At 65.1% G+C, this 24,987-nt stretch overlaps 4 protein-coding genes across 7 annotated transcripts; all 4 read left to right on the forward strand.

Annotated features, from left to right (window-relative positions):
• The first annotated feature begins 210 nt into the window (after positions 1–210).
• FAM189B (family with sequence similarity 189 member B) lies at positions 211–6,624 on the forward strand. 4 transcript variants are annotated; one of them, XM_030965506.1, is made up of 12 exons: positions 211–709; positions 1,281–1,337; positions 1,469–1,579; positions 1,720–1,845; positions 1,940–2,047; positions 2,175–2,335; positions 2,432–2,531; positions 2,615–2,699; positions 2,788–3,366; positions 3,597–3,665; positions 4,239–4,489; positions 5,627–6,624. In XM_030965506.1, exons 1-12 carry the CDS (start codon positions 491–493, stop codon positions 5,717–5,719), a joined length of 1,959 nt encoding a protein of 652 aa, XP_030821366.1. In that variant the 5' UTR covers positions 211–490; the 3' UTR covers positions 5,720–6,624. The 4 variants fall into 4 exon arrangements, with proteins under 4 accessions (XP_030821366.1, XP_030821362.1, XP_030821363.1 ...); XM_030965502.1 differs by having other exon boundaries at positions 5,647–6,624; XM_030965503.1 differs by having other exon boundaries at positions 3,600–3,665; positions 5,647–6,624.
• A 109-nt stretch (positions 6,625–6,733) lies between these two features.
• Positions 6,734–10,280, forward strand: LOC115913467 (lysosomal acid glucosylceramidase-like). Its single transcript, XM_030965508.1, has 10 exons — positions 6,734–7,125; positions 7,383–7,574; positions 7,649–7,795; positions 7,875–8,008; positions 8,088–8,260; positions 8,353–8,590; positions 8,702–8,926; positions 8,999–9,162; positions 9,282–9,407; positions 9,965–10,280. Exons 1-10 carry the CDS (start codon positions 7,059–7,061, stop codon positions 10,065–10,067), a joined length of 1,569 nt encoding a protein of 522 aa, XP_030821368.1. The 5' UTR covers positions 6,734–7,058; the 3' UTR covers positions 10,068–10,280.
• Positions 10,281–14,533: 4,253 nt separating this feature from the next.
• On the forward strand, positions 14,534–17,544 carry LOC115913472 (lysosomal acid glucosylceramidase-like). The gene is made up of 8 exons (XM_030965515.1): positions 14,534–14,717; positions 15,063–15,196; positions 15,529–15,701; positions 15,804–16,038; positions 16,686–16,910; positions 17,001–17,164; positions 17,242–17,367; positions 17,439–17,544. The coding sequence occupies exons 1-8, from the start codon at positions 14,540–14,542 to the stop codon at positions 17,542–17,544; spliced, it is 1,341 nt and encodes a 446-aa protein (XP_030821375.1). The 5' UTR covers positions 14,534–14,539.
• A 2,796-nt stretch (positions 17,545–20,340) lies between these two features.
• LOC115913466 (lysosomal acid glucosylceramidase-like) lies at positions 20,341–24,344 on the forward strand. The gene is given in 12 exon segments (XM_030965507.1): positions 20,341–20,416; positions 20,419–20,633; positions 21,511–21,619; positions 21,744–21,935; positions 22,009–22,155; positions 22,278–22,411; positions 22,820–22,992; positions 23,087–23,324; positions 23,404–23,628; positions 23,718–23,881; positions 23,959–24,084; positions 24,165–24,344. Coding segments are annotated over 12 exon segments (1,908 nt in total). The 3' UTR covers positions 24,274–24,344.
• The last annotated feature ends 643 nt before the right edge of the window (positions 24,345–24,987 follow it).

The raw sequence follows: 24,987 nt of genomic DNA on the forward strand, positions 1-24,987 counted from the left end.
GACCGCCGGTAGCCGCCCGCCCCTACCGGTACCGGGACCCGGCCCTGCGCCCGCCGCCGCCCGCGGAGGATGCTCCGGTCCGGACCGCGGCTCCCGCCTGCTGGCGCTGCCCCGGGGGCCGCGTCCCGGGCGGCGGCTCTCGGACCCCGCGGGGCGGGATGATCTCCCGGCGGGGGCCCGGCGCTCCACCGACGGCCAGGGAGGCGGCGGCGGTCCCGGGGCCGCGCTCCGTCTCCGGCCGGCGGCACTAGGCCGGTTCCGTTCTCCGCGGAGCTTCAGGCGGCCCCGGCTCCGCGTGGCCGTGGGCGCTGCCCGAGCCCCCCCGCCCGGGGCAGGGAAGAGCCGCCGTCAGCATCCTCCGGCAAGGCCGAAAGGTGGAGCCCGGCCCGTTCCCGCAGAGCGGCTGCTCCTGCTCCCCGCGGTCCTGGCGCGGTGCCGCCGGCTGCCCCGGGGCTCCGGGGCCGGCCCCGAGCCGCCGCCCGCCGCGGCCATGCCCTCCCCCACCGACTCCAGCCGCTCGCTGACCGGCCGCAGCTCCCGCAGCCTCACCCACCTCCGCCTCCAGCGCACCTGGCTGCAGGTCCTGCTGGTCCTGGCTCTCGTGCAAGCCATCCTGGGCGTCCTCGTCGTCACCTTCAGCCTGGTGGCGGCCACCATCACTCCCTCCACCAAAATCCGGCACTCCTGCCCGTCCTGGGCCGGCTTCTCGGTGAGTGCGGGGCCGAGGCGGCGCGGGGAGGGGGCTGCGCTGCTCCCCGGGGGCCGAGCCGGCCGCCGGTCCCAGGGGAGGGCAGCCCCGCTGCCCGTGCCTGCCGCGGTGCATTGTGGGAGAATCCCAAGGGCTCCCCCAGGGTGACTCTGTGAGGGATGGGGACCCCCGAGGGGTGCGCGGCAATGTCCGGGGTCCGCAGCCACGGGTAGGGAGGGGTGTGGGGGCACCACAGGGACCACAGGGCAGGGACAGGGTGGCGATGGGGGCTCTGCTCTGGCTGCTGGGTATTGGGGTGAGGGCAGCACCCGGGGTCCGCCGTGGTGACCCTGCAGCACGGATCCTGGCCTGGGTTTGCTGCCCAGCCAGAGCAGCCCGCAGTCCCCAGGCCCTGAATCAGCAGTTTCTCCCATCTCGTGGCGCCAGGGCTGCTCCTAGAGCCCCACTGCTCCCGGGCTGGCTCCAGGCCTGCAGGGACCAGCGGGCTCTGCCCCTGGGCAGGGGCTGCTCTGGCCCCTGTGCCTGACGGAGCCTTCTCCCTGTGCTCCCCCCGGGGCTTGTGCACCTGCAGCTGGCACTGTCCGGGCTGGTCGGCATCATCTCCTGGAAGCGGCCGCTCACCCTGGTGGTAGGTGTTGGGGGGACACCCTTCCGCAGGCGGGGCAGCCCAGGATAGGGAGGCCGAGCAAACCCCCCCCGTGCCCCCGGGTGCTCCGCCGGCTCCCTGCGCCGCCGGCAGCCCCTCTCCTCCCGCTGCAGATCGCCTTCTTCACGCTGCTCTCGGTGCTGGGCGTCATGCTGAGCCTCGCCGGCTCCATCCTGTCGTGCCAGAACGCGCAGCTGGTGAAGACCCTGGAGGCCTGCGAGAGGGTGAGGCTGAGCAGGGACCCCCGGGCTCATCCCTGGCTGTGGGGGGCTCTGGGGAGCTGCGGAGCTGGTGGGGTGTGCTGGTGGCTCTCAGGGGGATTGCACGGCATCCAGAGCTTCCTCGCAGTGTTTCTTGTCGCCAGGAGAGGGACACGTGTGTCTGCTGCCAGGCCCGCTCGGAGCCCCCGCCCGCCTCCTGCAGCCAGCAGAGCGAGCAGCTGACCATGTTCCCCAACGCCAACTGCCGGAGCATCCGTGTGGCACTCAAGGTGGAGGAGCAGGGGGATGCAAGGGCTCCCTGGGAAGCGGCCGCAGCCCCGGCCATGCTCTGCGGGCTCTGCAGCTCACCCCACTGCTCCCCAGGATCTCCTCTTCAGTGTCTGTGGCTTGACCATCTTCTCCACCATCATCTGCATGCTCTCTGCTGTCGTGTGCTGCATCCAGATCTTCTCCCTTGACATCGTCCACGTGGTGAGTGCCAGGCTGGGGCGGTCCCTGGGGTGCCAGGGCAGGACCTGGTGCAGATTAAAGCTCAGGATGCACATCCCTTGCTGGATCTCAGGGCAGGAGGTCCCAGCTCTCCCTTCTCTCCTCGCAGCTGGTCCCACAGCGCTCGAGCTCTGTCACATTGGAATGCACGTCCCCACCTGACACCTTCCTGCAGAGCATGATGGACTTTGAGGAGTTTGTGCCTCCAGTGCCACCACCCCCCTACTACCCACCTGAGTACACCTGCAGCTCCGAGACGGATGCACAGAGGTACCACTGGGAGCAAGGCTGGTAGGACTGGGGGTCTGTGTGCCCCCAGGCTGGGCTTGTCCCACCCAGAGTGGCTTTTCTGCTTTGCCTCCACAGCATCACCTACAATGGCTCCATGGACAGCCCCGTGCCCCTCTACCCAACCGATTTCCCCCCGTCATACGAGACTGTGATGGGGCTGCGGGGAGACAGCCAGGTGGGGGCTGTGGGGCCGTGGGGAGGGCAGGCTGGGCAGGATGGGCTCCAGCTCAGCTGAGCCCTGTGCCTGCTGCCCCACAGGCCACCCTGTTCGACTCACAGCTGACAGAGGGCTCCCACGCCTGCACCTGTGACCGTGTCCCCTCCATCGTGCTCAGCGGGGAAGGTGAGTGCTGCCCCCGGGCACGGGGGATGGTGGCGGGGCCGGCTCTTCCCTGCAGCTCCTCAGCCGTGCCCGTCCTCTCCTCTCGCAGTCTCCATGGACAGCGGGTCCCTGATCATGTCCGAGATCATGGACATCCCCGGGGACAGCAGCCCCTCGGAGGACTCATGCCTGCTGGAGCTGCAGGGCTCCATGCGCTCCGTGGATTACGTCCTGTTCCGCTCCATCCAGCGCAGCCGCGCCGATTACTGCCTGAGCGTGGACTGCGTGCAGTGCAGCCACCACGCTCGCAGCCCCACGCTGGCCCTGCAGGGCCCCTTCGAGGAGATGCCCCAGCCCCGCGTGCGGGGCGAGCGCTCCTATTCCTGCTCCACCGCGGAGCCCGGCCCTGACGGCGGCGTCCTGGCGGGGGGAGCCGTCACCCACAGCTGCAACCGGCTGGTGGGGCCGGTGCGCTGTGCCGGGCCCTGCTTCCCCGAGGTGCGCCTCAAGGACAAGGGCTCCTCGCTGCAGGGACGCGGCGGCGGCCGTCGCACGGACAGCACCGCCGCCGGCCGCCCCCGGCGCAACAGCGAGACCTCGTGCCCTTCGTCCCCGGCCCCGGGGCTGGCCCCGCGCCCGCTGCTGAGGTCACACAGTGACCCCGGCGTCCCGATGGCCGGCCGTGCTGGTAGGTGACAACGACCTCCGGGATGGGATGGGAGCGTGGCAGCGTGTGTGCGGTGCGGCCGGGATGTGCCGCAGGGTTTGGCTGCGGTTTTGTGCGGCCGGGTGGGATTAGAGCCAGTCTGGGAAGGAACGGGGGGAGCAGGGGAGGTCTGCTGGGCTGGGAGCAGGGGTGCTGGTGGATTTGTGCTGCCTGGGGTGTGCACAGCTCCTGAGGGCTCTCTCTGCTCCCAGCAGATTTCAGGGAAGTACTTTATACCAAAGCACTGGAGGACACCGTGTCTGACTCCTCCGCTGATACAGGTCAGGGCACTGGGGTGTACTGGGAGAGAAAAGGGGGCACGGGGGGGATGTCTGAAGCCCTCTGAGGATTGAGCTCACCCTGCTGGGGCTGGGACAGTGGGGACCAGTGGTGGGACTGCTCCTGCTGACTGGGGATGGGAGACAGCAGGACCCCAGGGCTCTGAGGATAGGTCTGCTGGGAGCAGTGTCCTGGGGTGTGGCAGTGGGGACAGGTCCATCAGGGCAGTGTCCCAGGTTTGATGGGATGGATCCATCAGAGCAGTGTCCTGGGCCTGACAGTGGGGACAGGTCCATCAGGGCAGTGTCCCAGGTCTGATAGTGGGGATGGATCCATCAGAGCAGTGTCCTGGGCCTGACAGTGGGGACAGGTCCATCAGGGCAGTGTCCTGTGTCTGACAATGGGAACAAGTCCATCAGGGCACTGTCCTGTGTCTGATGATGAGGACAGGACTGCCAGAGCAGTGTCCTGTGTCTGACAATGGGAACAAGTCCATCAGGGCACTGTCCTGGGTCTGATGACGAGGACAGGACTGCCAGAGCAGTGTCCTGAGTGTGACAGCACCCACCCCGCAGGGCTGTGCTCCGAGGCCTGCCTGCTCCACCGTTCCCACTGTGACTCCCCGCCACTGCTCCGGGCTGGCTCCGTGGGGAAGAACAAGCTGCCACCCTCCAAGAAGGTGCCACAGCAGCTGTCAAAGACAGCCACCCGCTCCCTGGGGGACCTCAAGGGCTACCGGGGCACCCGTGGGCTGGTGGCCAGGTTCCTGCAGAGACCCAAGCGCAGCATGGAGGTGTCTGGGCACAGCTTCCACGGGCACAAACAGGTGGGTTCTGGAAGCTACAAGGGATGGGCAACTCTTCCTTCCCAGAGAACTCCCATCCACGCTCTCCCTCCCTTCTCTCCCCATCAACACCTCCACCCTGGCCCTTCCATTGTTTCGTTCCCCTGCTGCACCCCCATTGTGTGGGCACCCTGGCTGCGGGCAGAGCGTTCTTCCTGCAGCACTGTTCTTGCCCAGCCCTTCCTGGGGGGCAGCTCCTTTTCCTTGATCCCCACTGGAGCCACGGGTGGGAAAATCATTCCTGTTGCAATGGCTTTGGCTTTGCCCCTGAGTCACTGCACCTGGAGGCAGCTGCTGGGACATCCCCAGAGCTCAGCTTTACCGGAGTCCTTGCGCAGCCCGGGAGGCCTCGACGGGAACCAACCTGTCCCAAATGCCAGTGTGGGCGTGTGATGCACGCCTCTGCCATCCCTGTCACCTCTGTCCTCCTGCCCCGTGTGCTGCCTGGCCGTGCTGGAGCGTGGGGGGATTGAGCACAGGGGGGTGAGCACGGGAGGGTGGCACAGGCAGGGGTACCACAAACAGGGGTGGCACAGGCAGGGGTGCCATGGGTAGGGGTGCCACGGGTAGGGGTACCACAGGCAGGGGTGCCACGGGCAGGGGTGTCATGGCTTAGGGATGTCACAGGCAGGGGTGCCACGGGCAGGGCTGCCACGAGCAGGGGTGCCACAAACAGGGGTATCACAGGCAGGGGTGCCATGGGTAGGGGTGTCATGGGCAGGGGTGTCATGGGCAGGGGTGCCTTGGGCAGGGGTGTCACAGGCAGCAGTGTCATGGGCAGGGGTGGCACGGGCAGGGGTGTCACGAGCAGCAGTGTCATGGGCAGGGGTGGCACGGGCAGGGCTGCCACGAGCGGGTGCCGTGGGCAGCGGTGTCATGGCTTAGGGGTGTCACGGGCAGCGGTGGCACAGGCAGAGGTGTCACGGGCAGGGGTGCCATGGACAGGGGTGTCATGGGCAGCGGTGGCACAGGCAGAGGTGTCATGGGCAGGGGTGTCACGGGCAGGGGTGCCATGGGCAGTGGTGTCATGGCTTAGGGGTGTCACGGGCAGGGGTGTCACGGGCAGCGGTGCCGTGGACAGGGGTGCCGTGGACAGGGGTGCCATCCCTGTGGCTGCAGCCTGTCCCCATGGCTTGCAGGTTCCCTGGAGTGCCTGGCCGGGTGCAGAGCGGCCCCACGAAGGAATCCACCTGCAGAGCTGCGGGGACCTGAGCTCCACCTCGTCCCTGCGGCGGCTCCTGTCCTCGCGCCGCCTGGAGCGTGGCCGCCCGCGGAGCCTCAGCGGGGCCTGCAAGGAGAGCGCGCTCTGAGGGCACGGCCTAGCACGGACCCTCTGCTCTGGGGAGGGAATCCCGCTCTGGGCTCAGCCCTGGACATTGCTCGGACATTGCTGCTGCTGCCCCGGGGTTTTGGCCGGGCCCCTTCCCCAAGCAGGGCTGGGGTTTGGGGCTGGTCCCCTGGGGTGTCTGTGTGGGGCTGGGACAGCTGTGCCCGTCCCCTGCCTGTCTGGGATGGTTATGCCTGTTCCTTGCCCTATTCCTTCTTCTGGACATGCCTGTCCCTTGCCCTGTCCCTTGTGCCAGCTGTGCCTATTCCCTGGGATGGCCACGCCTGTCCCCTGCCCTGTCCCACGTTGTGGCTGTGCCTGACCCACGCACTGGCCGTCCCCTGTCCCCTGTGCCGGCCGTGCCTGTCCCCTGCCCTGGCCATGCTGTCCCTTTGGCTGGCTGTGCTGGCTTGATCCCCGGTCCCTTGTGCCAGCCATGCCTGTCCCCTGTCCCCTCCACTGGCCGTGCCTGTCTTCTGCCTTGTTCTTTTGGCTGGCCATGCTGGCTTCATCCTCGGTCCCCTGTGCCAGCCGTGCCTGTCCTCCAGGACGACCTTGCCTGTCCCCTGACCTGTCCCTTGTGCTGGCCCGGTCCCTGGCCTCCTGTGCCAGCGTACCCCGGAGCTGCCATGCCTGTCCCTTGCTCTGTCCCCCGTGCCCATCTCCCCTCCAGGCCCTCCGCCCCGTTCGGTGCCGGTGCCGGTCCCGGTGCTGGCCGTGCCCGTTCCTCCCCGCCCGGCTGCGCCCGGGCCGCGCTGCGGGGCCGGTCCCGCGGCCGCTGCCCCTCGCTAGAGACCGAATAAAGGTGGTCGCCGCCGCCCACGGGGCCGGTGTCACGGGGCGGGCGGGGCCGAACGGGGCGGGGCGGGCGGTCAGCTGACCGGTCACGGGGTGCCGGGTCCCGGTTTCCCGGTAGCGGCTCCGCGGGACGGGGCGACCGGTGCCGTCGGGGCCTGGGGAGGCAGCGGGGACCGAAACCAGGACCGGCACCGGGACCGGGACCGGGACCGGGACTGGCTGCGCTTCTCGGGGAGGGGGCGGGGGGAAGCGACCCCGTGCCCACGCGGTTCTCCCGGTTCGCGGGGGAAGGGCCGGGGCCCGGCCCGCCCAGGTCGGTGCCGCTCCTGCACCGGCTGTGGGCGGGACGAGCTGCCCGGGCGCCCTTAAAGGCAAGGCCGGCGGCGGAGCCGGTGCTGCCGGGCCGGCTCCGAGCGCACCGGGGCCATGGGGGCGGTCGGTGCCCTGTGCTGGCGGCTGCTGCCGGTGCTGCTGGCCGTGCACCGGGCCGCAGGTGAGCGAGGGGGACCCGGGGGTACGCGGTGGGTCCGGGGATGGGGGTCCCCGGGCGGCCCGGAATGGGAGGGGAGGAGGCGGGAATACCTTCGGCCGGGGATGCCCTGGAGTTGTCCGGGGGTCCGGAGGCAGCGCGGAGCTCGGGAGGTGCCGGGGTGTGGAGCACGGGGGCAGTGGCGTCACCCCCGGGCAGGCGGCAGAGCTGGCAGGGACACGTCCCTGAGGCTGCCCCCACCACCCTCCGTGCCCCCCCAGGCGCCCGGCCCTGCAGCCCCAAGTACTTCGGCCGTGATGCCATGGTCTGCGTCTGCAATGCCACCTACTGTGACACGCTGGACCCCCTGGTCCTGCCAGCCCCCGGCTACTACGTCAAATACGAGAGCAGCAAGGCCGGCAAGAGGCTGGAGCGGAGCGAGGGGAAATTCCAGCACAAACTCTGCGCCCCAGGTACTGCCGCGGACGGCAGGGATGGGATGGACCCTGCAGCAACCTGCCGTCATGCTGGGCTCCCCTCCCTGCAGATGTTGTCCTCAGGCTGGACACGATGCAGCGCTTCCAGAGGGTGAAGGGTTTTGGTGGCTCCATCACCGACGCGGCCGCCATCAACATCTTATCCCTGCCGGAAAGAGCGCAGGATCACCTGCTGCGCTCCTACTTCTCTGAGGAGGGTAGGACGTGGGGGACACAGGTGGGATGGTGACAGGGAGTACGGACATCACGGACACTCGTGTCCCGCTGTGCTGGCAGGGCTGGAGTACAACCTCATCCGGCTCCCCATGGCCAGCTGTGACTTCTCCCTCCATGCCTACACCTACGATGACGTCCCCTACGACTACGAGCTCACCCACTTCGCCCTGCGGGACGAGGACACCAAGCTGAAGGCGAGCGGTGGGAGGGAGCAGGGAGGGGTGGAGGGTCCCAGGGGCTGAGCTCAGCTGGCCCCTCCGCCTCCTCCTGCAGATCCCCCTCCTTCACCGAGCCTCGGCCATGAGCAAGCGGCCGCTGTCGCTGTACGCCAGCCCCTGGACCTCCCCCACCTGGCTGAAGACCAGCGAGTCCTACGTGGGGAAGGGGACACTGAAGGGGCAGGCAGGGGACAAGTACCACAAAACCTGGGCCAACTACTTTGTACGGTGAGGAGCTGCTGGGGCCGGGGGAGATACCTGGGGTCTCTCAGTGGTGGCACTGGGAGCTCCTCACAGCTCACGTCTTCCCTCCACGCCAGGTTCCTGGATGAATACGCCAAGCACAATGTGACATTCTGGGCAGTGACAGCAGAGAATGAGCCCACGGCCGGGCTGATCAACAACTACCCCTTCCAGTGCCTGGGTTTCACAGCTGAGCAGCAGAGGGACTTCATTGCTCGGGACCTGGGCCCAGCACTGGCCAACAGCTCCCACCGCCACGTCCAGCTCATCATCCTGGATGACAACCGGCTCCACCTCCCGCACTGGGCCAGAGTGGTGAGTGTGGTGACCCTGGGAAGAGCCCCTGTCCTTGTGGGGGGCTTGGGTGCTCTGCCTGTGGAGGGCTGGGCCTCTGTTCCCTGTGGGATTGACTCTTTTCCCTGCCAGGTCCTGGAGGACGAGCAGGCAGCTCGCTACGTCCACGGCATCGGCATCCACTGGTACCTGGACTTCATCGGTCCCATACAGGACACAGTGCTGCCCACTCATGAGCTCTTCCCTGACTACTTTATCCTGGCCACGGAGGCGTGCATCGGGGCCCATTTCTGGGAGCGGGATGTGATTCTGGGCTGCTGGGAGCGGGGGAACCAGTACAGCCACAGCATCCTGACGGTGAGGCCCCTGTGTGCTGGCCCTGGGGAGGCTTGTTGGTGCTGGGCAGGCATCTGAGCTGTCCTGTTGCAGAATCTGAACCACTTTGTGGCTGGCTGGACTGACTGGAATCTGGCCCTGGATCTGGAGGGGGGCCCTAACTGGGTCAAGAATTATGTGGACAGCCCCATCATCGTGGACAGTAGTGAGGGCATCTTCTACAAACAGCCCATGTTCTACCACATGGGGCACTTCAGGTGGGTTGGAGCCCACAACATGTGCTAAGCTGCTTTGTCCTGAGAGAAGCAAGACAAATTTGGCTGGAGAGGAGCTCTGCTGGGGTCTCCCTGAGGTTGTTTCTCGTTTGTCTGTTCAGTAAATTCATCCCCGAGGGCTCCCAGCGCGTGGGGCTCGTCGCCTCCAGAGAGTCCAAGAAGACAGCGCTGGAGTACACGGCTTTCCTGCGCCCCGACGGGGCTGTGGTTGTGGTGGTTCTGAACCGGTGGGTGATGCAGCCTGGCCCCTCTGTGTGGGACCCCCGTCCTGCTACCCCTGTGTGTGACCCCTGTCCTGTTAGCCCTATGTGGGACCCCCATCCTGCCTGCCCCATGTGGGATCCCGGTCCTGCCACCCCTATGTGGGACCCCCAGGCTGCCACCCCCGTGTGGGACCCCCCATCTGCCAGCCCTATGTGGGACCCCCCATCTTGCCACCCCTGTGTGTGACCCCTGTCCTATTAGCCCTTTGTGGGACCCCCATCCTGCCTGCACCATGTGGGATCCCAGTCCTGCCACCCCTATGTGGGACCCCCATCCTGCCAGCCCCGTGTGGGACCCCCCATCCTGCCACCCCTATGTGTGACCTCCCATCCTGCCAGCCCCATGTGGGACTCCTGTCCCATCACCCCTGTGTCTGACCCCCGTCCTGCCAGCCCCGTGTTGGACCTCCATCCTATTAGCCCTATGTGTGACCCCCATCCTGCCAGCCCCGTGTGGGACCCCACCCCTCTGGTCCCTGTGCAGGTGCTGCAGGTGTGACCGCCCCGCTGTCACCCCGCAGGTCCCCCCAGGACATCACCTTTGTGCTGGCGGACACCGTGGGCCTCCTGGCGGCCGTGGCTCCGGCCAACTCCATCCAGACCTACGTGTGGCAGCGGCAGTGACGGGGCCGAGGCGCCGGGGGCCGGACGTGCAGCCCCAGCTGCCCGCGGGCTCGGGCCAGGGCAGCGTCCCCGGGGCTGTGACAGAGCCAGGATGGGCCAGGCCGGGGATGCTGAGCGTGTGCAGGAGGGCCGGGGGCACGGTGCCCCTCAGGGTGGAGACCCCACAGGCTGTGAGCGCTGTGTTCTGCCGTTCCGACATTAAACACGGATGCTGCCTTGATGTCTGCGCCTGGAGGAGAAAGCTCCGGGTCCCTCCCCTGCTCCTGGGCACTGTGGCTGGGTGCCACCCCAGCGTGGAGCCTGCTGGAGCCTGGAGAGCAGCACAGAGCAGCTGGAGCGTCGTGGGCAGCCCCTCTCCCTGCCCTGCCCCTGCCCTGCCCTGCCCCTGCCCTTGTGCCCACCTCAGACCCTGCTGAGAGATGCTCCAGGCATGACTCTGTCCCAGCTCTGAGCATGCACTGCCTGGCTGGGGCTGAGCAGAGCCCAGGTGTGCTCCAGCTGCTGATGGGGACAGGTTTTAGGAGCTATCAGGTGGCTCAGGAGTCACCCTGAGTGCTCTGGGTGCTGCATCAGGAGCAGGCACAAAGCACTTGGACACCCACCCTCGATGGAAGGGCTGAGCAGGGATTGCAGCCAAGCCTCAGCTTTCTGTGCTTTCCCTGCCCCTCTGGAGCTGCCTGCAGCCTGAGGTCAGGCCAGGGGCTCTGTGGGTCACATCTCTCCCAGACCAAGGTCCTGAGGCCAGGGCTGGAGGCAGGACCAGCTCCAGGAGCGTGGCAGCATGGGGGGCTCAGGGTCCCAGCCAGCTCTGGCTGAGCCCCAGCTGCTCCAGGGGCTTTTCTGGGACAGGGAGGCTGAGCCCGAGCTGCTCCTGATGCTTTTCTGGGACAGTGAGGCTGCCCAGGCTGCAGCAGCCATGCCTGGACTCCCTGGGGTCCACATGGGGGGGGAAACGGGGGGCGCCCGCGCCGGCCCCCCCCCCCGGCCCCCCCCCCCCCCGGGCGCCCCCCCGCCCGCCGCCCCCCCCCCCCCCCCCCCCCCCATGGTGACTGATCCGAGGGGTCCCCACCATGGTGAGGAAACTGGGGGTGCACCCAGGGCTCAGCACCCACCACAGATCTGAGGTGCCTGGAGCAAGTGGGGGCAGGAGCGGGAGTGGGTGCTGAGTGTGGGCGCACCCAGGAAGGAGGGAGGGAGCTGGCAGGGTGTGAGAGCAGGAGATTAGGGCAGGGAGGTCATAATTTCAGGGCGAGGAGGGCGGCGGGGATCCGTGCGGGTGGGATGTGCCCAGGGGTGCTGTCAGGACTGACAGCCGCGATGCTGCGTGGGCTGAGCACAGCCCAGGCGTGGCCGGTGAGTGACAGTGTCACCCTGCGACACTGGCACGCCACGCAGCCGCGGGGATGCTGCTCGTGGGACCCCGCAGCTCCGGGAGCCGCCGCCAGAGCCGTGGCGAGAGCAGCCTGCTCCTGCCCCGAGGCTGTTTGTGTTTGTCCACAAGAGGGAAACGTTTCTCCAGGATCACGCAGCGAGCCCCATCCCCACCGCCCCGCTGCCAGCATCCCTCTCCCGGTGCAGGGCCGCTCCCCCAGCTCTTCCTCGCTTACCTGCCCCGCTGCTCGCGGCTGTGGCCGGATGCTGAATCACCCCGGTCCACGTGCCCCGGCCCCTGCGCTCGGCTCCGTGCTCAAGGACCGACTGGCTCCGGGATAAACGCAGCGGGGGCGAATCCTCCGACGTCGCTGGGCTTGGCTCTGCTCATTAATTCTTGTGCAAAGCCTTGGCTTGTGTGGAGCTCACGGTGGCTGGGGGATGCTGGGGTCCCACCTAGAGCCAGTGGTCACCCTGGGGATTGTCCCCACGTGCTCTGGCTGGGGTCTCGCTGTTGGGGAGGAGTTGCTGTGATGCCACACTGAGGCTCTTTGGCATAAATATCAACAAAGTCGTGATCCCCTGAAAGGTGACTCAGCTCAGCTCCGTGTCCCTGTGTCCCCATCCATACTGGCCTGGCTTAGGGACAAAATTCACCCTCTGGCTCCTCTGACGACAAAATTCACCCTCTGGCTCCTCTGGTGGCTCCTTTGGCCCCACCTCCTCGAATAAACCCACCTGAACACTGCAGAGGGTGCTCACAGCATGCCACGAGGCCCCTGCCACCCCCAGGAGCTCCCCCTCTTTGGAGATTGGCCACAAGAAGCGGCTCTGGGGGCTTGGTGGGGCTGCCTGGTATCTGCTGTGCCAGCAGCTCCATGCGAGGCGTTGCCCGGCCCCTGGGTCTCACTTTTCCTGCTCAGCAGGGCGCTCTTATCAGCTGGTGTTGATAAGGATGAGCTCCAGCAGCCTCCGCAGTGTTTTGCTTCCAGGAGCTGTGGCACCCGAGCCAGCTGGGGGGCTGTGGGTGATGGGGGGGGCAGGAAGGACTGGAGCTTGGGATGGGTAAAGGTGAACAGGGGCATCCTGGGTGGCTGGAAAGTGAGCTCCAAGGTGGCTGATTGCCTTAGGAGCTATTAATCCCTCCCCAAAATTGGGGCTCATTAGCCTGGGTGTAGCAGTCTGGTCACACCTTAATCACACTTGGGAGGTGGGAGAGCCACAGTGCAGCGGGACAGGGACAGGAGCTCCCTCCTGGGGCACCTGTTTGCCCCGTGAGATGTAACCAGGGGCTGCCTGGCCCCACCTGCCCCGGCCCCAGAGGCTCAGGTGTCTCATGGCTCAGCTCCCAGCAGAGGGGTGGAACTGTGGCAGGGCCCACAGCAGGGCAGTGCTGAGGCTAGGAGGGAAATTTGATGAATTGATTTGCCCCAGAGCTGTATCTGATATGCCAGAAATGGAGAAAATTAGTCACAAAGTGCTGCTCCACCCATGGAGGGAAAGCTAACGGAGCAGTTTAACCCTGTGCAGGGCAGCCCTGAGCTGCTGATTGATGCTCCAGGGCAGCAGAGCTGTGGCTGGGAGCTGTGGCCACTCTCCATTCCCACACCAGCCCTGGGTGGGGATGCTGAGGATGTCCCCACAGTGAGGGGGAACATCCTGGGTGATGGCACCAGGTAGGGTCTGTGTGCCCAGGTGAGCTGGCATAGTTCACCTGGCTGGAGGGTGACTCCTGGAGGAGCAGGGAGTGCTACAGGAGCACCAGAGCTGGGCTCTGCTCCTGGCATGGTGCTGGGACAGCAGGGTCCCCTTTGAGGGTCTGACTGCTGTTGTTGACAGCTGGAGTGCAGCCCTGCTTGCCCGGGGGCTGGGGTATTGCCTGCTTGCTGCCACTGCTGTCACTGCTGCCACTGCTGCCACTGTGTCACTGCTGTCATTGCTGCCACCTTCCCCAGCACATGCTGAGCTGGGGAGAGTGATGCCAAAGGCTTGGGCAGGGAATGGCAACAGCCCCAGCTCCCATGTGGCCACCCCTGCAGTGCCCCTGTGCTGCCCTGAGCTGTGCAGCCACGTTCACTGACCTTGCCTGGGTGTCCCGGACCCTCCTGCACGGCCCTGTGGCTCCTGGGGGACAGTGGGGACAGCGGGGTGGCAGGCAGGGATAAGTGGGTGTCCTGTTGGAGGTGCCCAGCAGGACAGACAGCCGTGCCATGAGCCTGCCCTTGGCTCTGCTGGGCTCTCAGGGGGATGATCCAGACCCTGCCTGACAAAACAATCAGCTCCTCCTTCAGTGGGGTCTCAGATCTTCCTCTGTGACAATTCCCTGTGCAGGTTGGACTTTCACTGCGGCCCAGCTGCCAGCACCATGTCCCTGTCCCTCCTTGCCGTGGCAGTGGGGGGCGAAGGGGCCCCGGCGAGCCGATGATCGGCGGTCCTCGCCCGAGGGCAGGTACGGGCCGGGAGCGGAGCAAGGAGGAGCTGTGGGGGTGGGAGAGGGTGTGCTGCGGAGGGAGGTCTCCGAGCAGCTCCCTGTAAAGGCCAGGTGGGGAGGCTGCAGCTGCTGAGGAGGAGGAGGAGGGCTGGCGGCAGCGCAGGTCGGGAGCAGCCGGGGTGAAGGCGGGCGCGCTGCGGGCTCCGGGCAGGGATGGACCCTCCCCAGGAGAGATGAGGGGGTTTGGGGGCAATGCAGGGTGTGACAGGAGCTCCGTGGCGCTGGAAGGGGCTGAGGAGAGGGGGCTGATCCCTCCATGCCCCTGCCGTGCCTGAGGGTGTCCCCGCCGCAGGTGCTGCTCCCCGGGACCTTGCAGAGCTCGGGGAACGCGGAGGGGCCATGCGGGCTCTCGGCATCCTGGGCTGGCTGCTGCTGCTGCCCGTGCCCCAGGTGACAGGTGAGCGTGGGGACATCGCGGGGGTGGCAGCGGGGCTTGGGCACCCTGGGGCAGCGCGGGGCTGGGTGCCCGGGAGGTGCCCGGGAGGTGCCCGGGATGCGGAGCACGGCGACAGTGGCATCTCCCCGGGGCAGGCGGGGGAGCAGACGGGGACACGTCCCTGAGCTGGCAGCCACCCCCACCCTCCCGTGCCTCCCAGGTGCCCGACCCTGCATGCCCAAGGATTTTGGGCACGGCTCGCCGGTCTGTGTCTGCAGTGCCACCTACTGTGACACGCTGGACCCCCTGGTCCTGCCAGCCCCCGGCTCCTACGCCAAGTACGAGAGCAGCAAGGCCGGCAAGAGGCTGGAGCGGAGCGAGGGGAAATTCCAGAGCAGTCTGAGCACCCGAGGTAGCGCCGCTGGTGGGTGCTGGTGCCACCGCGGGCCCCCGGGCAGAGGGACCGAGCCGGGCTCTTCCCGCAGGGCTGCTGCTGACGCTCAACATCTCCACACTGTACCAGCACGTCAAGGGCTTCGGCGGCTCCCTCTCGGATGCTGCTGCCATGAACATCCTGAAGCTGTCCCAGCCAGCTCAGGACAACCTGCCTGCGCTCCTACTTCTCCGAGAGCGGTGAGCAGCGAGGGCACGGCTGTGGGGGCAGATCCTGGGGTCACCAGAGGTGGCTGTGCCTGTCCCCACTGCAGGGACAGTGTCACCTGTTCCGGTGCCTCTTGATGCTTTTCCTGCTCCTCAGGGATCGAGTACAACCTCGTCCGGGTCCCCATGGCGTGCAGCGACTTCTCCGTGCGCCCCTACAGCTACGATGATGTCCCCAACGACTACGAGCTGAAGCACTTCAGGCTGGTGGACGAGGACGTGGAGATGAAGGTGGGAGGCTGAAGCTGCTGCCATCAGCACCTTGTCCCCTCTCGCACCGGAGCTCCTGCGTGTGCTGGGCCCCCCAGGACCAGGTGCTGCTGTCCCTGCACGCCGTGGCAGGGTGCATGGGGACAGCCTGTGGGAGCTGGCACCTCCTCCGGGGCACGTCCTGGCGCATCCCAGCTGGCACCGGCAGGGTGAGGAGCCAGGGCGCTGTGCCGGGGGTGGTGCTTGCAGGCTGCCAGTCCCTGCTGAGGTCCCTTGAGTTCTTCCATGCTGGTCCCTGTGGTTTTGGGGAGCTGCAGCTGGATCTGACCCTGTGCTTCTTCCCCATCCCACAGATTCCCCTCCTGCGCCGAGCTTTGGCCATGAGCAAGCGGCCGCTGCTGCTGTTTGCCAGCCCCTGGACCGCCCCAGCCTGGATGAAGAGCAACGGGGACGTCCGTGGGAAGGGCACTCTGAAGGGGAAGGCAGGGGACAAGTACCACAAGACCTGGGCCAACTACTTCATCAAGTACTGTCTGTGGAACCAGGCTGGGACGGACAGCGGGGTAATCGGGGAGTGGGATGGGGTCGGGGGGTTGCAGCGCATCTGATTCTGCCCTTCCTTCTCCAGGTTCCTGGATGAATATGCAAAACGCAACGTGACCTTCTGGGCGGTGACGGCCCAGAACGAGCCGCTGGCGGGGCTCTTCACGCCCCCCCAGGCCCCCACCATCGCCTTCACGGCCGCTCAGCAGCGGGATTTCATCGCGCAGGACCTGGGCCCCGCGCTGGCCCGCAGCCCGCACCGCACACGGCTCCTCATGCTCGACGACCAGCGCATCCACCTCCCGCACTGGGCCAAAGTGGTGAAGAGCAGCGCCCCTTCCTTCCCCTCCGCCTCGCTGCCCAGCCCCAGGCTCTCTGGGAGATGGAGCCGTGGCCTCTCCCAGCCCTAGAGAGTGGGAGCAAACCGGGTCTGCCGGAGCGGCCGCCTCCGCCCGTGCCCGGCGGGAGTGAGGACAGGAGGCGGCACCCACATCCTGGATCCCCGGATCCTGCCGCCAGCACCTTTTCTGGGCAGAGTTTTGGCTGATTTGGTTTCCCCTCGTGATGCTGCATGGGGATGTTGCCTTAAACAAGGAGGAAAGAAAGTAAAACGTGCTCCTGCCCCAGCCTCAAGCCAGGCAGCGTGCTCCTCCTTTCCCTCCATGGCTGCAGGGCTGGACCACCCCAGGGGGGTGTGGAGGGGGGACCAGGCAGCAGCAGAGCTGGGTTGGGGGCAAGGGGCCCACTGAGGGGCAAACCTGTGCCCACCCCCTTAGCACTGCACCCAGCAAGGTGCCAAAGCCATGTTGGGGCACCAGATCCATGCTAGGGTGCAGTGCTGTGGGGTGTGGCACCCACAGCAGGGGACAAGAGGTGGCCCTGAGAGACCACACGGAGTCCATGTGTCCATCCCTGCAGGCTTCAGGCATGGGTAGCGTGGGTGTGAGGCATCTCCTTTGCTCCCCAGGTGCTGGGAAATGCCACAGCTGCCCGTTACGTGGCTGGCCTGGCCGTCCACTGGTACCTGGATGCCATTGTCCCACCTGGCTGCAGCCTGGAGGCCACCCACAAGCTCTTCCCTGACCATTTCCTCCTCTACACTGAGGCCTGCACTGGCTTCTTCATGTTCCGCTTCGCCGTGTCCCTGGGCTGCTGGGAACGAGGGGACCACTACAGCTACAGCATCTTGACGGTACAGCCCTCACTCTGCCCTCACACAGCCTTCACATCCCCATCCTGGGGCTGGGGGGACCCCCACTCAGCCCCTTCCCTGCCCCCCCAGGTCATGAACCACTTTGTGTCCGGTTGGACCGACTGGAACCTGGCCCTGGACCTGGATGGAGGCCCCAACTGGGTCAAGAACTTTGTGGACAGCCCCGTCATCGTGGATGGCAGCAAGGATGTTTTCTACAAGCAGCCCATGTTCTACCACCTGGGGCACTTCAGGTGGGTCAGGGGGGCTCAGGTGTGGCCGCCAGCCCCAGAGCAGGGGCAGAACCCCTCTGCTGGTGCTCTCCCCACAGCAAGTTCATCCCCGAGGGCTCCCGGCGCGTGGGGCTGCACAGCAGCCGCCGCTGCCTCCTCTGCCAGCTGGAGCACGTGGCCGTGCTGCGCCCCGACGGTGCCCTCGTCCTGGTGGTCCTCAACAGGTCAGCCCAGGCAGGCGATGGGGGTGGTGCTCAGCCCCAGCCGTGCCTGCTCAGCCCCTCTCGCTCCCCAGGTTTGGCCGGGATGTGCCCTTTGGAATCCGGGACCCTGCCATGGGCTTCATTGACACTGTGGCTCCAGCTCACTCCATCCAGACCTACCTGTGGCGCCAGCAGTGACAGCCAGGGGACTGCTGGGGGGCTCAGGGGGATGCTGGGGGTCAACTCTTCATCCACCCTTTCCAGCATCCCTCAAGGGTGGAAGGAGAAGGTGGGAGTGCACGAGGGGCTCTGTGCTGCTCCCCAGCCTCCCCTCCCTCCCGGCACTCCCCATCCCCCTGGAAGTTCCCTTAGCGCCGTCTCCCGGAGCACACTTCCACACGTGGCCCCCTTGAAACCTTCGCGTGTGTGGCGGCCGCCAAGTAAAGCCATGACGCGCTCCCTCCGGAATGCGCCGTTGTTCCCGTCAGTGTTTCCTCTGCGCGCTCGGAAATCGCTCGGTTTTCCTCGCCGGGCCCAGGGCTGCCCCGGAGGCTCCGGCCCCCGTGGCCTGCGGGTGGCTCCTTGTTTATCCCTGCAGCTGGAGCCTCCGCCGCTGCCAGCCCTTGATTCGTTCCAGATGTGCTGTTGGTTTTCCCCAGCTTACTTTTTTTTTGGGGGAATTAAAAAAAAAAAAAATCCAAATGTCAGACGCTGTCGGAAAGGCAGAGTAAATGATATCAGTGTGCCCATCCGCCAAACTTTATGGACAAATTAGGTTGGTGCCACCTCTCCAGGGTGGCCTCTGGACAGAGTCCCCTCTATTCTGGCTGTGGCCAACCCCGGCCGCAGCCCGCAGTGACCTCCCCGTCCTGTTTGCTTTCCCTAAATACCAGTTACAGTATTCCCTGTGCCTTTGGCAACGTTACCAGCACCTTTGAAGTACAGGAATGAGAAAGCCAGAGCTCTCCTTGGCCAATGCCCCTGTGTGAGAGCCACGGAACTGCTGAGGTTGGGGAAAATGAAAAACCCAGAGGTTTTACAGCTGGTTTATTGGAGTGCGGTGTGAAGGTGGCACCGGGCTCCGTCCCAGCCCTGTTCCTGGAGCACACCAGCCTGTCCTGTGCTTTTATCCGTGTTCCTGGGGAGTGCTGGCCCCAACGGCAGCTGGGTCTGGCTGCCTGTGCTTAGAATCATAGAATAGAGTCATGGAATCCTTGAGGTTGGAAAAGACCTCGAAGATCATCAAGTCCAACCCAAGTTCCCCCAGCGCTGCCAAGGCCAGCCCTAAATCACGTCCCCAAGTGCTCCTTACACATTTATTAAATCCCTCCAGGGATGGCAACTGCACCACTGCCCCAGGGATCCGATGCCAGGGCTGCACAGTCCTGTCCATGAAGAAATTTTCTTCAATATTCAACCTAAACCTCTCCTAGGAAATGCCACAGCTCTCCTGGTGCAATTTGAGGCCATTTCCTCTTGTCCTGTCCCTGTTCCCTCTGAGCAAAGCCTGACCTCCATCTGGCTGTCCGCTCCCGCCAGGGAATTGTGCAGAGCCAGAAGATCCTACCTGAGCCTCCTTTTCTCCAGAATGAAATCCCTCCAGCTTCTCCTGGAGCTCCAAACTCCTCCTGAGCTCCATCCACTTCCCTGGACATGCTCCAGACCCCTCCTCAGCTCCATCCCCTTCTCAGGTCATGCTCCAGCCCTCATGAGGAGCACAGAACTGACCCCAAAGATTCGAGGTGTGACCTCATCAGTGCCCAGGTCCTGCTGCCACACCATTCCTGACACCTTGGGAATGTCCCCTTCCCAAGGTGATGGCACACACGGAGCCCTCACCCCCCGGTGCTCAGCAGTGCCCAGGGTCAAACCTGCGGGGAAAGGCTTTAGTCCAGCCCCTCTGGGCTGGCTCGCTGCTCCTGCCTGTTTGCAACCGCAGCAGGATGGCTCTGAGGGGTGGGGTGAGGCTGAAGAACCACCCCCATCATCCTCACTGCCCGCAGCGTGGGCTGGGGGATCCCTTCTCCGGGGGCAGCAGGAGGAGCAGGGCCTTGGGTGGTGGGGGGTGTGTTGGGGAAGTGTTTTCTTTGTGGGATGGGGCTGTTGGGGTGCCTTCCTTGAGCTTTATTTGCAGCATCAGCCTCATGACATGGTCGAGAAAATAGGAAGGTAAAGCTCACGTAGAGCCAGTTGAAGATTTCTTTGCTACAGAGCACTTGAAAAGCTTTCTGGCCAATAGTGTGTTGCTAAAGCTCACAGACAATTGTTTCAGCCAATTACTAAAAGTACTAAAAGTGCTCATAACATTTTCTACTTTCAGACTTTGCAGCTGCTCTGCTCTTTCTGTTTCTAAGGCCTGCTGCTTTTCCAGCTCTCTGAAAATCATCTCACCTTTGCTGTTTCCCACAGGGGCTGTGACCCTGCCTCGGGGGCTGTGGTTCCTGAGTGTGGATGTGACACCGAGTGAGGGACAGTGGTCCCTGGGTGGGGGTCTCTTCCTGGCCACCCTCACCAGCTGCCCCAAGGGGACCCCGGGGAGCTGCCACTCCCCCCGTGCCTCTGCCCGCCTCTTGTTTCTCCTGCGGAGCAGATGCCTGTAATTAGGAAGGATCCCAAATTAGATGGTGCGGAGCCCAGACTTGTTTTGCCGATGATAAACCGCTGCTGCCGGCTCCACCCAGCCCGCTGCGGCGTGGGGCTCTCCGGCCTCGGGGACACGGCGGGGGCGAGGGGGCTTGGGCGGGCAGCCCCCGCTGTGCCCACCCCAGGAGGGGTCGGGAGTCCCTGCCGTGAGCGGCTGCTGCCTCTGCCCGTGCCAGGAAAGGTCCTGGAGCAGCCACAGACGGGACACGGTGGCGGCACTGGTGGCACAAAGCTGAAGTGCTGCCAAGAGCAGGGACCCAGGGTGGGCACAGCCAGCTCTGTCCGAGGTGTCCCAGGGACACAGGGCTGCTCTTCCCAAGAGGAGCAGGGCAAGCCTGGCTCTGGGGGGTGATGGAGGCACTTGGGGGGCTGGAGAGCATCCTCCCCTCCCCAGCTTCCCTCTGGCCACTGGAACAGGTTTCAGGAGAGTTTGCAAATGCTGCGGTGTGTGGAAAGCTCATTGGAGCCAGGTTGCAAAATCATCCCCAGGCTCCTCTTCAAACACAGAGTCCCATGAGCTGTCCCATTCCAAACTCACCTTTCCTGCTCCTCCAGAAGCGTCCCCTCCCACCAGGCTCAGCTGGGACACGGGACCTGCCACCGCTGCCACAGAAACGCAGCAGCGAGAAGTGGTTTGGAGGCAGGTGAGTGCCCTGGGCCCGAGGTGGGAATGGGGACAGAGATGGGCATATGGATGGGCATGGGATAGCCCTGGGCAGCAGGACTGTGCTGAGGCCATGCCCTGGCCAAGCTGGGCATCATTCCCAGGCAGGGAATGGGAGGCAGTGGAGGTGGGACAGCTGCCTGGCCCCGCTCCACATCCCACAGGAGCTCGGGGAGCAACAAGAGGGCACCATCCCACCCTGGCAGAGGTCCCCAGGTGTCCTCAGTCTGGCACCAGGGTCCCGAGGCTTGGAGGTGGCTCCTCCTGTGCTCTCATTGAGGGGCTCCTTGCCCAGCAGCACGGGAAGGACAGGACGGGGTGTGAGCTCCTGAAAGAACAGGGGAAGGTGGGACTCTCCATGCCAGGGGCTGGAGCCCCAAACCACTCTGGCTGGACAAGCCGCAGCTGTCAGGCCTGTGGGATTGACAGTGTGGAGCTGTTTGCTCCTGGGCATGGCTCAGGGGGCACTGGGGATACCTGGGGTGATGCAGCATGGCATGGCACGGCATGGCACAGCTGTGGGACAGGTGAGGAGGGAGAAGGAGTGGGAGGGAGTTGATGGGAGTGAACAAAGTTGCTGGGTACAGGCAGCGTGGGCAGCTAGGAGCAGCAGGCTCACACCTGGGGGGCTGCACCCCAACCTGGGACATGGCCAGAAGTGTTGGTAGGCTCTGGAGGGGTGGGAGGGAAGGTGGGTGCTGGGCTGGAGCAGTGGGCAGCCCTGGCAGGGCGGGTTCTAGTGGTCCCCTGGGCAGGGGGATGATGCTGGGGCTCTCCCTGCCCTGTGTCTCTGTCCACTGTGTGTGGCTGGGCCAGGCTGAGCAGCTCTGGGTGCTGACACCTTGCCCTGCTCCCAGCGTGTCCATCGGCATCGTCGGAGCCGCTGCAGCAGAGGTGCCATGGGACCAGGCTGTGCCAGTGTCCTGGGCTGGCTCCTGCTGGCACAGGCAGCCCTGCAGGTCACAGGTATGTGCTGGCACGTGTCCCTGCGCTTTGGAGGGTGGTGGATTTGGAGTCTGTTGTGGGTCAAAGGGATGAGCTGGGCTCCTGCCACAGCCTCGGTGCCCAGCTGGTCTTTCCTCTGCTGCAGGTGGCCGTCCCTGTGATGCCAAGGATTTTGGGCACGGCTCGCTGGTCTGTGCCTGCAGTGCCACGTACTGTGACACTCTGGACCCCCTGGTCCTGCCAGCCCCTGGCTCCTATGTCAGGTATGAGAGCAGCAAGGCTGGCAAGCGGCTGGAGCGGAGCGAGGGGAGCTTCCAGCACAACGCCAAGAGCACAGGTACCACCCTGGGCTGTGGGAGGGTCTGTCCTCTCACAGGTGGCAGGGGTGGTGACACTGTGTGTCCCCACAGATTTCCACCTCACCCTGGACACCACACAGAAGTACCAGAAGGTGAAGGGCTTTGGTGGCTCCATCACTGATGCAGCTGCCATCAACATCCAGTCCCTGTCCAAGGCTGCCCAGAACCACCTGCTCCGCTCCTACTTCTCCGAGGAAGGTGAGCCCAGGGCAGGCAAAGCTGTTGGGGTCTGGGTGCTGAGATTTGTTCTGGGGGGCTGGGGGATCTGGAGCCCCCAAATGCAACTGGAGGATGCCCATCACCACCTGCCCTGTCCTCAGGCATTGAGTACAACCTGGTGCGTGTGCCCATGGCCAGCACTGACTTCTCCATCCGCCTGTACACCTACGCTGATGCCGAGGGCGACTTCGAGCTGAGGCACTTCAACCTGACCGAGGAGGACACACACATGAAGGTGAGTCCTGCAGGAAGGGTCTGAGGGACTGGGGCTGCTGCCTGGGTGGGATGGGATGGGATCCATGGGATGGGATGGGATGGGATGGGATGGGATGGGATGGGATGGGATGGGATGGGATGGGATGGGATGGGATGGGATGGGATGGGATAGGATGGGAAGGAGGGGAGGGGATGAAATAGGAAGGTGAAGGGGATCACTTCCAATGGGCAGGGAGAGGACTCATCTGTACACCTGGGTGAGATGGGATGGGGTGGGATGGGATCCATGGGATGGGGTGGGATCAATGGGAGGGGATGGGATGGGGAAAGGGAACACCTTCCCGCCTCTGGGGAGGGAGGTAACTCCTCCTACTGTCCAGCACTGGGACAGACCCAGAGATATCTGTGCCATCCCACTTCTCCCTAGATCCCCATCCTCCAAGCAGCCCAGGCAGTGGCCAAGCGGCCGCTGTCTCTGTACGCCAGCCCTTGGACCTCCCCGGTGTGGATGAAGACAAATGGAGCAATGACAGGGAGGGGAACACTGAAGGGCAGCCCTGGGGACAAGTACCACCAGGCCTGGGCCAAGTACTTTATCCGGTGAGGGGCCACGGGAGTGCGCTGGGTGCCAGGGATGCCATACCTGGAGCTGGCACAGGTGTGACGGGGCTGTTCACCTTCTACCCCACGCCAGGTTCCTGGATGAATACGCCAAGCACAACCTGACCTTCTGGGCAGTGACAGCAGGGAACGAGCCCACGGCTGGTGAGATTGTCTTCTACCCCTTCCAGTGCCTGGGCTTCTCCCCTGAGCACCAGAGGGACTTCATTGCCCAGGACCTGGGCCCGGCGCTGGCCAACAGCTCCCACCGCCACGTCCAGCTCATCATCCTGGATGACCAGAGGGTGATGCTGCCCTACTGGGCTGAGGTGGTGAGTGCCCATAGCAGCTGTCCTGGCCCCACAGCAGGTCTCCCAGCCCTGGGCACTGGTGACCCTTTTCTCCTGCCAGGTTCTCAAAGACCCCGTGGCTGCCAGCTACATCAGCGGCATTGGCATCCACTGGTACCTGGATTTTCTGGCACCCATCGACCTGACGCTCTCCATCACCCATCACCTCTTCCCAGACTATTTCCTCCTCTCCACGGAGGCCTCCACAGGCTCCTACTTCTGGGAGCCCAGGGTGGTCCTGGGTGGCTGGGAGCGTGGGAGCAAGTACAGCCACAGCATCCTGTCGGTATGGCCTGGTGGGAGCTGGGGACACACTGGCCACCCCGGCCAGCCCCTGGGCCTGCCCGTGGCTCAGGACCACCCCCTGCCCTGCAGAACCTCAACAACTACGTGACAGGCTGGACCGACTGGAACCTGGCCCTGGATATGGAGGGAGGCCCCAACTGGAGCAAGAACTACGTGGACAGCCCCGTCATCGTGGACAGCAGCAAGGATGTCTTCTACAAGCAGCCCATGTTCTACCACCTGGGCCACTTCAGGTGTGTCGGGGTCGCGGACTGCTGGCTGCAGGTACCACATCCTAAGTACCACACTCTGACCCTGCTTGTCCCCACAGCAAGTTCATCCCCGAGGGCTCCCAGCGGGTGGGACTGGCTGTCTCCAAAAAGTGCCACCGGTGTGACCTGGAGCACTCTGCCTTCCTGCGCCCCGACGGCGCCGTTGTGCTGGTGGTCCTGAACCGGTGAGTGGCTCGGTTCTGATCCCTGCTAAAAGGCCCCACTGAGCCCACTGAGCCCCCATCCCCTCTCGTTTTCCCCACAGCTCCCCCACGGACGTGTCCTTTGGGATCTCTGACCCGCACGTCGGCTTCATCGAGGCCGTGGCTCCCAGCGACTCCATCCAGACGTTTCTCTGGAAGCAGCCAGCCTAGCGTGGCAGAGGAGGGAGCTGCCAGAGCCAGGAACACGCTGCTGGTGGCAGCTTGGAGGGAAGACTCCAATGGGGCTGGGGCTGCAGCACAGTCCCTGCAGCCCCCTGCGCCCCAGAGGACCTGTATGACCCTAGGGCTGCAATGCCTGTGCTTTTCTAGATGTTTCATAAAATAAACAGGTTTTCTACAAACTTGCATGAACCCCTGACCTCCCCTTGGTGCCAGCTCTGTGGGCAGGACTATGCCAGAAGAGGCAGATTTGAGGCCCCATGGGTGCCATCCCTCCTCTGCCCAGGTTCCTGGGGCATCCCACAGGGCTGGGGATGTAGGGGGCTGTCCCCCTAAGGGGGTGGCATCTCTCTCCTGTCTTCCACTGCAGCATCCCCCAGGCAGGGAAGGGCCCAAAGCTGCAGTCAGGACACGCAGCCGGGATTTAGAGCAGAGCTCTGGCGTCGGCATCTCCAGCTTCTCCCCAGCCAGAGCTGTGCTTTCTCCTGCTGGAGCAGCCATCAGCCCCTGCAGCTAATGGGAACCGGGAGCACGGGGCACATAGTTCCTGCGTGACGTTAGAGGGGAGCGTGCTGGGGGGTTTGCACTGACTCATCCCCTCCCAGTGGGGCCCCTCGAACTGGGCCAGTATGGGGGAGGCTCCGCAGCTGGCCCAGCACCGTGGCTCTGCTCCAGCCCAGCGTGGGGGCCCCTGGCTACTGCGCC

Source organism: Camarhynchus parvulus, chromosome 25, assembly GCF_901933205.1.
Source record: "Camarhynchus parvulus chromosome 25, STF_HiC, whole genome shotgun sequence".
Taxonomy (NCBI): domain Eukaryota; kingdom Metazoa; phylum Chordata; class Aves; order Passeriformes; family Thraupidae; genus Camarhynchus; species Camarhynchus parvulus.